An 11,314-nucleotide genomic window follows, 5' to 3' on the forward strand; every position below is an offset into this window, starting at 1 on the left:
CATATATACCACCCAACTCACTGGATTCTCAGCACACAGTACCCCACTCCATATATACCACCCAACTCACTGGATTCTCAGCACACAGTACCCCCACTCCATATATACCATCCAACTCACTGGATTCTCAGCACACCGTACCCCCACTCCATATATACCACCCAACTCACTGGATTCTCAGCACCTGCCATGTACCAGGGCACATGCCCTAGGCTGGAGATACAGCAGTGGATGGAACAGGAAAAAAAAAAAATCTGACTTCTGAGTTGTTGGAGACCCAGTGGGCTCCAGTGACAGTGTGTGTGGCAGAGCTTGGTCATCATGTAGCCCTGGCTGGCCCAGAGTTCTGCCTCCCAAGTACTGAGATTAAAGGCTCGCACTCACCAAACTCCATAGGGCTGTCTCTGAGGGCCCATCACGGAGGATCTACCTAAGCAGGTGGCTGTCAGTAGATCTTGGGGATCAAAAATGTGAAATCCTGAGAAGGGCTACAGGCACAGTGAACGGCTCATACAAAGGTCCCCAAAGGAAGGGGTGTGCATGTGCCGAGAGTAAGGTCAGTGTGGCCGAACAGCAACAAGGAGGGAATGTTGAGGTTGGGGGCTGTCAAATGGAATGGCCGCCAGGTGAGCACACTGGACAGGGCAGTGGGCAGGGGAGGCTGGAAAACAGCTGGGGGAGGTGGCTGAATTTCAGTACGCCAAAAGAAGAATGGAGCCAACAGGAACTGGGGGTGATGTCACCATGCCACTCGACTGAATGCTCCAAGATGAGCAGGTGCTGACACAAGATCACACTGAGCGCTCACATGCCCGACTGCACAAAGGCACATGCGACCTCGAGAGGGGCCCTGGCACTCACCAACACCCAGGATGACGAGGGGTGTGTGCTCCCAGCGGGCCAGCAGCAGGAGGTGGACCAAGTTGTGGGCGATGAGACTGAAGCAGAGGATCACGGAACACCACTCTTGGAAGCGCTTGCCTGTGGGGAGGGGAGGAGGGCTGCGTGAGGCACGGGCTGCGTGAGCCTCAACGGTAGCAGCGGACTGTGCCAAGCACCCACAACCATCCATTTCACAGACAGCACCACTGGCGCACAAGAAGGGCTTTTGCAGAAGCAGGACGCTGAGCAAATGTTACGTGCCTGTGAGGCTGGCCCTGCAAGTGACAGACAGGTCCCAATGCTGGTCTCTCCTTAGGCTTTCTGGAGACTTCTGTGGGAACTTAATGACACCCTTGTATTTGAACTGGTTTCTTGGGACCATCTGTTCCCAGGTAGGTGATCATCTGAAGCAAGGGGCCTTTAATCCTTCAACCCTGGGACATTCAGAGCCTGCCCAGCCTCCATGTAGCAGGACATAAGCCATCAGCCTCAGGGTCAAAGAGAAATAGGGCACTGAGGACATTAGGCCTTCCAGGGTTGGCATCTGGATGCCTGCAGCCAGGCAGGAGCGTGGTCTCTAGAGGGCTGCAGGTGACCAAGAAGACGCAGGATCTGAGGACTCAGCTAGGAGAATTCCATTTTATGCAAACAGTTTATAGACACGTAAATTTGGACAATCAAGACCATTCCTTGTGGAGGTGTCAAAATTCTGGACATCATCCAAGTGCCCATGGCCCAGGGATGAACCAGAATTGCCCCATGGTCTCTCTCTCTCTGTTGCCCAAGTTCTATGGAGGTAGAGAACAAATGTGATGATAACATCAATAAAGAAGAAAGGGTGGCGAGCTTGCTCAGCCAGAAGCCGAGTTTGTCACTAAGCATGATCACCTGAGATCGGTCCCTGGGTCCCACATGCCAGGAAAGAACAGACCCCTGAACGTTATCCTCTGACCGCCATAACATGCACTACACACACACACACACACACACACACACACACACACACACATACACATACATACACACACACACACACACCAAATAAAAATCAAGTATGTATAAACATTTTTAAAAAGCAAGGAAAACATGGAGGGACGAAAGGGTTGGGAGCTGAGCACGAGGCTGCTTAAGGCCCCACCACACAAAGATATAAAGGAGCCAGCAAGATGCTGGGTAAAGGCACACACTGCCAAACCTGATGACCTCAGTTCAGTCTCTGGGACCTACACAACGAAAGGGGGGGAACCAACTCCCGCATGCTGTCCTCCGACCTCTACAACACCATGCTGTGGCACAAATACACTAAATGGAAGAAAACTGTACAGAAGCCAAGCCGCTAGACCACCCGAAGCTGCCCTCCCCTTGATACAGCACATCAAGGCATTTTCTTCCGGAAAGTCATATTTTTCGTTTGGGTTTGTTTTTTCTTTCGAGACAGGGTTTCTCTGTATAGTCCTGGCTGTCCTGGAACTCACTCTGTAGACCAGGCTGGCCTTGAACTCAGAAACCTGCCTGCCTCTGCCTCCTAAATGCTGGGATTAAAGGCGTGCACCACCATCGCCCGGCTCTGGCAATTCATTTTATATATATATGTATATATATATATATATATATATATATATATATATATATATATGGAATAAACCACATGTGAGTAGCAAGCCTTCTGCCTGTTTCCCAGGCTGCTGGTCCCAGAGGTCAGAGACCCTTCATGTGACAATGTTATTATCACTGGTGCTTAACATATACCAAGCAGTTCCTGTTACCGGGCACTAAGACCCTGCCCAGAAGCAGAGGCGACTGACAGACAAAAAGGAAAAAGGGAGGCAGGCCAAGGCAGCTCAGTGTGTAGAGCCGAAGGATGCTGGAGCCTCCTCTCAACCCTCCCCGCCCGGTTCCTGCTGCCCACCGCCTTGCCCCCGAAGAACAGTCTACTCTACCGTCTCTCCTGCTCTGTGATTCTGACACGCCCTCCTCTGCTCCCCAGGGCTACAGCTCCTTCCCCAGGCCCTGGCACTCAGCTGGCATTCAATCAGCGCTTGTGGGATGAGCACATCCAGTCACAAACCGGAACCGCGTCCTACCCTCAGTACCACGTAGGAAGCAGAGCTTAGACTCCACCCGTGTCCGTCCAACAGCCCGTTGGATGCTCTTGACTGCTGGAGCCAGAGCTAAAGCAGCTGAGCCAAGAAAAGGCTGACCCCGGGAGAGGGGGACTCAGGGGTCATTCGCCCCTACGGAAGAGGACACCAAGGCCAAGGGGGGGCTAGGCCCCCAGAGGTCACAGGAGCAGACCTGGGCCTGAGGCTTCTGGTCCTCCCCTTCTCAGCTGGGCTGTTTCTGAGTCCTGTTTTGAGCCACCACAGCCTGCCCACCTCTTCCGGTTCCTGCCTGTGGGTAGGGCCCAGGACTCAGAAGCAGGAAGCCCCAGGGGTGGGGTAAGGGGACCCAGGAGGAGAAAGGGAACAGGGAACTCTCCCTGCCAACCTGCTTGGTTACCCGTAGGGACTGAGGAACGGATGGCCAGATGAGTGGGTGGGCAGAGTCACAGCCAAGGCTTAGACTAAAGCAATGATGATGACAATGGTGACATCAGCTGGTGCCCGCCATGTGGGGACAAGGCTTGGCTGCAAACAGGACCCTCAGGTCGGGTTTGTTCTTTTTTGTTTGTTTTTTGTTTTTTTCGAGACAGGGTTTCTCTGTATAGCCCTGGCTGTCCTGGAACTCACTCTGTAGACCAGGTTGGCCTCGGAACTCAGAAATCCGCCTGCCTCTGCCTCCCAAGCGCTGGAATTAAAGGCATGTGTCATCACGCCCGGCTTGTTTTGATTTCTTAAAAATGTGACCTAAACTTAAAATCACACACATCCCTAGTTCTTGTTAGCCCTGAAAACACAGGACCCAGGCCACCATGCTGGCAAGCCCGTGAAGTCACAGGACCTAAACAGAGCTACTTTATAAACACAGGCTAGGAAGGTAGGGAGGCCGCTTACTCAGGACTCAGGTGTCCTGTTCCACCCGAGAGCCTGTTCCTGGCCTGGAGGAAGAGGTGGCTGTGATCTGGGCCAAGGTGTAGCAGTGCCCACTTGTTGTCCTGGATGCCTATGTGGGGTGGGTGTGGGGCCTGGCAAGGGAGGGAGACTCGCCTACCTCATGGAGCAAGCCTCTTCCTGCCCAAATACCCTACACCTGTGCAGGCCTCTGGCCCTGAGATCCTGTGCACCACAGAGAACACACGAGGGGGACAGAGAGAATAGGACCAGATGGAGGGGGACGAATGGGCAGAGGAGACAGAAACCAGGGAGATAAAAAGATGAGACCAGAGGGAGAAAGACCAGCAAGAAAGTGGAGAAAGTCAGACTAAGGTAGAGACAGAGTTCAGGCCAATGCAGTGGGACCAGGCCGGGCCAGAGATCAGATACCACGGTGGCTCCAAGGCCCTGTGCCATGGCTTCAATCAGACCCATTTTGGAGTGACTCAGGGTCCAACTTTAGGTCTACAGGTCAGGCCACTGTGGTCCTAAACACCTCCAGGGCAGAGAGCACTCACAGCTGTCCAAGCTGACAGGATAGTTGGAGCCGAACCTTTCCGGTTCTATATCCTTACAGCTGGGACACCCATGAAGTGGCAGGTTGCAGCTGGCCCCTCCGAGTGAGTGCCACCTCACCCAAGGAAGGTGGGAGGGAGGACCCATTGAACTCACGAGGCCTCTCTCAAGCCTGGCTTTTGGCTTATTGCTGAGAAAGGTAGACAAGAGGGGGGCACTGAGGAAAACCTTCAGTGACTCCGACACTGCACAGAGCTAAGCCCAATGACAGGGTCATTACCACCTCATCCCTGATCATTCCTTTCTATCTCACCCACCCTGGTCACCCTGCTTGGAGTTACACACACAGACACAGACACAGACACACAGACACCAGGCCCTGAGTCTGCCACCCACCCCACAAACAGGCTGGACTGCTGTCCAAGACTTGGCTAACTTCTACAGCCAGGGCGAAAGCAGGCAAACGAGAAATATACCCTCATCATCTTGGTCTTGGTGCTGTGAGTAACCCCCATGGGAGCAGAAAGGGCTACCATCCCGTGCTAAGCCTCCACAGACATGGACAGCGTGGCCCTAGGGTGCCACAGATTCCCTGAAAGTCAGATGTCAAAGACGCACAGCCTACCCTCACCAGCCTTTCTGTGGCAGCGGCAGTGGTGGCATAGCCCTAAATAGGCCTGGTGTTTAAGACACGGGAGCATGCGGGAATACGCCTGTGTAAGCCAGCGCTCACTCAGTAAATGGCATCTTTGTTAACGTACCGCTATCAGCTGTCAAATGACAAACCATTGTCAGCCCCAGGAATCACAAGAACTCGGTCCTGGGACGCAGGGAATTCTCTCCGCTCCAGCCCACAGGTTCCTCGTGCTCAGCGAAGGACGTGTGCCAGCCACACTCCCACCTCGGGGCCTTTCCACTTGTTCTCCGGCCCTCACACACTCTCTCAAGGTCCCTTCCCTCCTGCCTTCCTCCCTTCAGCTCCGTGTGTTTCCCCTGCTGCTTTCGCTACACGGCTTTTGCAACCCTATTGGCATTATTGGGGGCCCGTTACCTGTCTCCTGACCCAAAATGCCAGCTCAAGTCTTGCCTGCCTTCAGGGCTGAGAACAGGGACTAGAAGAAATATACCATCAGGTGCTCAATATACATCAGGCCTGCTTCCTCTTTTACCTGCCAGGTCAGGAATGGCCAGGGCACCTCTCTATGACCACACAACTCAGGGGACAGAGACAAGGAGACCTACTGAGAGGAGCTTGGAGGAACCCGTTTGACCAGTCTTCCCCTCTCTGGGTTAGGAAAGAAGGCCCCAAGAGGCTGTCTGAAGCTGTGTGGCTGCTCTTCAAATACTGATACCCGATCCTAAAAGAGGGGCAAGAGGTGGACCCCAGGGGAAAGCAAGAGGAAACGATTGGGGCCAGCAGAAAGGAGGCTGTACGGACAGCACAGCCACACACTGAGTCCCTTCCTCTCCATTTCCAAGTCCCAGGCTATACGCCTGAGGACCAGCAAGACAAAGCTTGCTTCAAGTTCAGAGAAGGGCAGCTGGCCAGGTGAATCACAGGGACGGCCTACTGTACACAAGGCCTAGAGCCGCATGGTGTGTGCCATTACAGTGGGTGATCAGAAGAGGCACCGCCCAGGCCATCCAACTAACCACTCTGAATGTCACCAGCCTCCCTCAAGGAGAGTGCAGGTCCTGAGGCTGGGCGTTCGGGTGTGTGGGTCAAGGACCCAGCAGAACAGACCATACACCCAAGACAAGCAGAAAACCAAACATACAGACCGGAAACCCAAGGCAAGGACAATCCTCAATGACCTAGGACCCAAAGAGGAAAAGCAAATGGTCCTATGTCATGTGCCACTTATCGTTGAAAAAAGCATCAAACGCATGCCAGCCAGGGCAGGGAGCCAATGGGGGTAGTGGCCTCAGCCCCACCCCGCCAGGGCTGTGCCCTGTAGCTGCCCAGCCAAGGGAGCGGATAGAATGTTGGATAACAAAGCCTACTCCAGGAGAAACCCTGGCAGAGGGGCCTCAGGGCTGTCATCTGACTCTGGATGCACAGGCATTTCCTCAACCCCTGGGGACACCCAGCCAGGCGGTGAGATTGCCGAGGCTTCCCGGGAGCTGGAGAGTGGGATGGAACCAGCCAGCGCCTGTTAGGGTAAGAGCAAGTCAAGGAGCAAAGAAACCAGAGAGGGGACCTGGCCTTGCGGGGGGGGGGGGGGGTGGAGCCAGGGAGAGGGGCTCCGGGTGGTGATAAGTGTATCCCACAAAGTCCTAATGGGCAGCTAGTGTGTGGGTGTGGAGAGGACAGAGCCAGACGCAATAGGGTCTGAATCGCTGCCGAGAATCTACCAGTAAGAGGTGAGGGCTGCCGGTCCCACTGGGAGGGGGAGGGGATAAGTTCACTGCAGCGACTTAAGCAGGGACCATGACGGAGCTTGGGGGAAGAGTGCCTGGGATATTTTGCAGCTGAAATTCAAATCGGGGCCCTAGTGACTGGAGAACTGATAGTCCCAGAAGGGGGTCAGTTTGCAACCCAGTCTTGGGGAAAAACGCACAGGGTGCAGACTCCTAACGTGGGGGTCCTAGGACTGCGTGTGAGTTTAGGTGGCTAAGGGCAGTGCCTGCAGCTGAGATGTCTAAGGGTTCGCTGCCTGAGAACCGGAAGCCTTGGATTGGGATTTAGGAACACAAGGCAGGCCAGGGTGGGGTTCCTAAACTGCCCAAGGTGCCCTGGGGCTAGGACTCTGGATGCGCAGGTGCGTTGGGACTGTTCCTAAATCTCTGCAACCCCAAAGCCTCACGGCTCGGAGTAGGAAGGGGTTTAGTTGGGGTTCCTAGATCTAGGGGTGCTTTGCAAAAGTTGGAAGCCCTGGAGTTCCGCTTTGGGTGGAAGCTGGGATTGGGATGGGGGGAGGGTTAGGATGGGGCTAGGGTTCGGATGGAGTGGGGTTCGGATCCAAGGGCGTCCAAATGGGCTGCTGGAGTTCGGATCTGGGTAGAGTTCAGATCTCGGGATTCGAATGGGCTGGGGTTTGGATTTGTGGGGGTTCGGACGGGTTGGGTCGAAGTGAGGTTCGAATAGGTTGGGGTTCTAATCCGTGGACTCCGGATGGGTTAGGGTTCGAATCCGGGCGCTTCGAATGGGCTAGGGTTCGGATCCAGGGGGCTCAGATGGGTTAGGGTCCAGGCGTTCGGACCGCCTGGGGTTCGGTCGGGGCGGGCCCGGCGCCGAGCACCCATCAGATCGCAGGCCCTCCGCCCGTCCTACCTGGGGAGTAAAGCGCCGCCAGCTCACGGGCTCCCGCGTGCTGTGCGCCCCAGCGCCGGCCCTCCGCCGTCTCGTCCTCGTCCAGCTCCGGCTGCCGGCCCGGCGCGTCCTCGGCGCCCGCCATGGCCCGTCGCCCGGCCCGCCCGCTGCGCTCTGCCTGTGGCGGCGGCGGCCGCGGAACCGCGGCGAGATCACGCCGCCCAATGACCGGCCGGCGCGGGGCGGCGGCGGGGCTGCGCGTCACAGCCAATCATAGCCCGCGCCCGCGCAGTGCCCGGCCAATCGCAGGCCTTCGGGCCTCAGCCAACCGCGGCGCCGGGGGGCGGGGTCGCAGCTGGACGCAGCTGGACACGGAAGGCAGGGTGGATGTGCGCGTCCCCGCTGCGCCCGGCGAATTTGCGTGCCGTGCGGGAGGCAGGGAGTAAGCGCCGCGAAGCGCCTACTGAGTGCATGGCTACTGCAGATCGTGCATTCGCTAGGAAGCTGCTGGACGGGGCAGCACATCGGCTGCACGCGCTAGGTTTCATTTCACTACCCAGGAGTGTCTCGCGTTCGAGGCCAGCCTGAGCTACATTGCAAGACTCAATAACAGAACATAAGAAGTAATACTGCCTGCTGAGAGACCACTCTTGACCACTTGCTGGGGTGCCCCCTCCTCTGGTCACTGTGACATCACCCTCATGCTACTCAGCGCTTGTCAGGAGTAATTGTCTCCCTATCAGCAAAGGAGCCCCCGAGGGCAGGGACTCTGCCTGGGCCAACAGCTGACAGGTTTTAGGAGAGGTTGAATGAATTCCGGGTCAGCGAATGTCCTTCTGTCTTTAGGGTATTAGCATTAAGAGAGCTAAAGACGTGCCGGGTGTGATGGCGCGTGCCTTTAATCCCAGCACTTGGGAGGCAGAGGCAGGCGAATTTCTGAGTTCAAGGCTAGCCTGGTCTACAGGTCAGCCAGGGCTGCACAGAGAAACTTTGTCTCAGAAAAAAACAAAACAAAACAAAAAAACAAAACAACAACAAAAAAAAACAGAGAGAGAGAGAGAGAGAGAGAGAGAGAGAGAGAGAGAGAGAGAGAAATTAGACTTATGTAAAGTCCTTAAGGGATGATAATCAGCGTCCATCCTGGGGCTGCAAGGCTGAGAGGTGCCTGGGACCCGCAGAGGGAACTTAAGATCTGAAGAATTTTTCCAAGGCTACATCTTCGTTTTTCTCTGAGATTTAAGTTTCATATTTCTCAGCTGCCAGCCTCCCCAGGCTATTTCCCCTTCCCTTCCCACAGTGCTCCTTTCCTGGGTGGTCTCTGTAAGTTCGAAGCTCCTTCTCTGTCCCCTTACGTCTGTCTACTCAAAGGAAGAGCCACTCGGATGGCTGAGTCAGGCTGCAGCCCAAGTCCTTCCTGTTCCGATGAAGGTGTATTAACTGCGCAATTAGATTTGGGGTCTCGGGGGTTCTGCTGAACTTGTGGTGGCAGGCGCCGGGTCTCAGACCCTCCCAAAATGCACAGCGCCTGTTAGCAAGAAGGCTAGGGTTGCAGGGTAGGGCTGGAGATCTCAGTGGCCAGCTCATAGTGATTGACAGACAAGACAGGTAGTCGGAACTAACTCTGTCTCACCGTTATTCAATTCACAAAGCACCAGCTTGGCCCTATGCAGAGTCTGATATTTGCTGGAAATGACCGGGACGTTTCTTTCTGGAGTTTTTTGTTGTTTTGTGTGCATGTGTGTTCTCGAGTGTCCATGATGGTCAAAGGTCAACACTTGGGTGTTGGCTTGCTCCTTCAACCATGCAAGTCCAGGGGGTCAGTCTCAAAGGTTCCAGCTCAGCAGTATGTTGACAGATGACATCCTGTAGGATTTTAAGCAGCAGAATGACAAGATCTGATTTACATTAATTTTTTTTTTTCTATCTCGCAGAACCAGGCATGGAGGCGCATTCCTATCATCCCAGCACAAGGGGAGTAGGAGTGGGACAATCAGGTTGAATTAAATTGAATTAGGTTGAATTAAGAGAAGGATATTAATTTAATTTATATAAAGAGAAAGGGGATATATAAGTATATTTATCCACAGAGATAGAAATCTCCACCGAAGGGAGAAAGAAATGAGAGCTGATATAAATGTTTTCAAGGGTACATAGATAAATAAATAAAACAAATAAATCCAGGCCTTTGATCTCAGTACTTGCGAGACAAAGGCAAGAATCAATAGGCTTCTTGTGAGTCTGAGGCCAGATTAATCTACGGAGCGAATCCAAGTCAGCTTGGACTGCGCAAAGAGACCCTGTCTCAATAAATAAAAAGAATTGTTTTAAATTATCAAAATGGAGGTGGTTATAAACCCAGCGATTATAATGGTATTACAAATCCTCCATGAGAGAGGTCAAAATAAAGCAGACCTAAATCAAAAGGGGGCTGCTAGATTAAATCAGTCTACACGTTTGATGATTTCGTTTCGCTGGACCAAGGACATGGCGTTTGGGAGAGAGGTTCTATATTTCTGTTAACAGGAAAGAAAAAAAAAAAGTCTTTGGAATGCTTCCAAAGTAATAAGGATCAGATTTGAAAGAGGGAGACGTCCTGAAGTGCGTGGCTGCCGACAGGAAGAAAGAAGTCAAGAAGAGCAAACAGGCCAGGTAACATGATTGGCTGATTCCTCTACAGGAGAACAGCCCGGAACTGGCTGAGACATAAAAATGCCTCTAGCCAGAACTTCAGCTATGCCAATGGCTCTTGATGGCTATTCATCAGTATTCATCACGCCATCCTTTCATATGGCATGAATGGAGAGTCACTGCAGTTTGATGATATGACCAAACTAACTCATAAAGAAAAACAGTTGTGCCGGGCGTGGTGGTGCACGCCTTTAATCCCAGCACTCGGGAGGCAGAGGCAGGCGGATTTCTGAGTTCAAGCCCAGCCTGGTCTACAGAGTGAGTTCCAGGACAGCCAGGGCTACACAGAGAAACCCTGTCTCAAACAAACAAACAAAACAAAAAACAAAAAACAAAAAAAAAGAAAGAAAGAAAAGAAAAACAGTTGTCAGGCTGGCGAGGTGGCTCAGTGGGTAAGAGCACCGACTACTCTTCCGGAGGTCCTGAGTTCAAATCCCAGCAACCACATGGTGGCTCACAACCATCTGTAACAAGATCTAATGCCCTCTTCCAGAGTGTCTGAAGATAGCTACAGTGTACTCACATATAATAAATAAATAAATCTTAAAAAAAAAAAAGATCTGTCTACGGCCATACCACCCTGAACGCACCTGATCTCCTCTGATCTTGAAAGCTAAGCAGGGTCGGCCTGGTTAGTACTTAGATGGGAGACCGCCTGGGAATACAGGGTGCTGTAGGCTTTAAAAAAAAAAAAATCCAACACCCTTTAAAAAGAAAAGAAAAGAAAAGAAAAGAAAAGAAAAGAAAAGAAAGACAGTTGTCTTTTACCTGCTCAAACAAGGAGCAAAATTCAACTTTAACAGATCTGTGCACTGTGCACATTCCATACGTTAATTCCATATGTTAATATAGAAACATATATTACCACTAAATGCTTTATGTTCACAGAAAGACCAAATGGACAGTCCTGACAAAATTCACCCTCAGGGATGCCGAGATTCTG

At 52.9% G+C, this 11,314-nt stretch overlaps 1 protein-coding gene and 1 pseudogene across 1 annotated transcript in view; one reads left to right on the plus strand and one right to left on the minus strand.

Moving 5' to 3' along the window:
• Window positions 1-7,903, minus strand: part of Tmem189 (transmembrane protein 189) — an 18,860-nt gene extending 10,957 nt beyond the window's left edge. Inside the window, exons 1-2 of the mRNA XM_021192264.2 lie at window positions 7,705-7,903; window positions 862-981 (exon numbers count right to left, since the gene is read on the minus strand). Coding sequence (XP_021047923.1) covers window positions 862-981; window positions 7,705-7,828 — 244 coding nt within the window. The 5' untranslated portion in view covers window positions 7,829-7,903. The remainder of the gene's footprint in view (window positions 1-861; window positions 982-7,704) is intronic.
• Window positions 7,904-10,933: 3,030 nt separating this feature from the next.
• On the plus strand, window positions 10,934-11,051 carry LOC115063750 (annotated as a pseudogene).
• Window positions 11,052-11,314: the final 263 nt, after the last annotated feature.

This window comes from Mus pahari, chromosome 3, assembly GCF_900095145.1.
Source record: "Mus pahari chromosome 3, PAHARI_EIJ_v1.1, whole genome shotgun sequence".
NCBI lineage: Eukaryota > Metazoa > Chordata > Mammalia > Rodentia > Muridae > Mus > Mus pahari.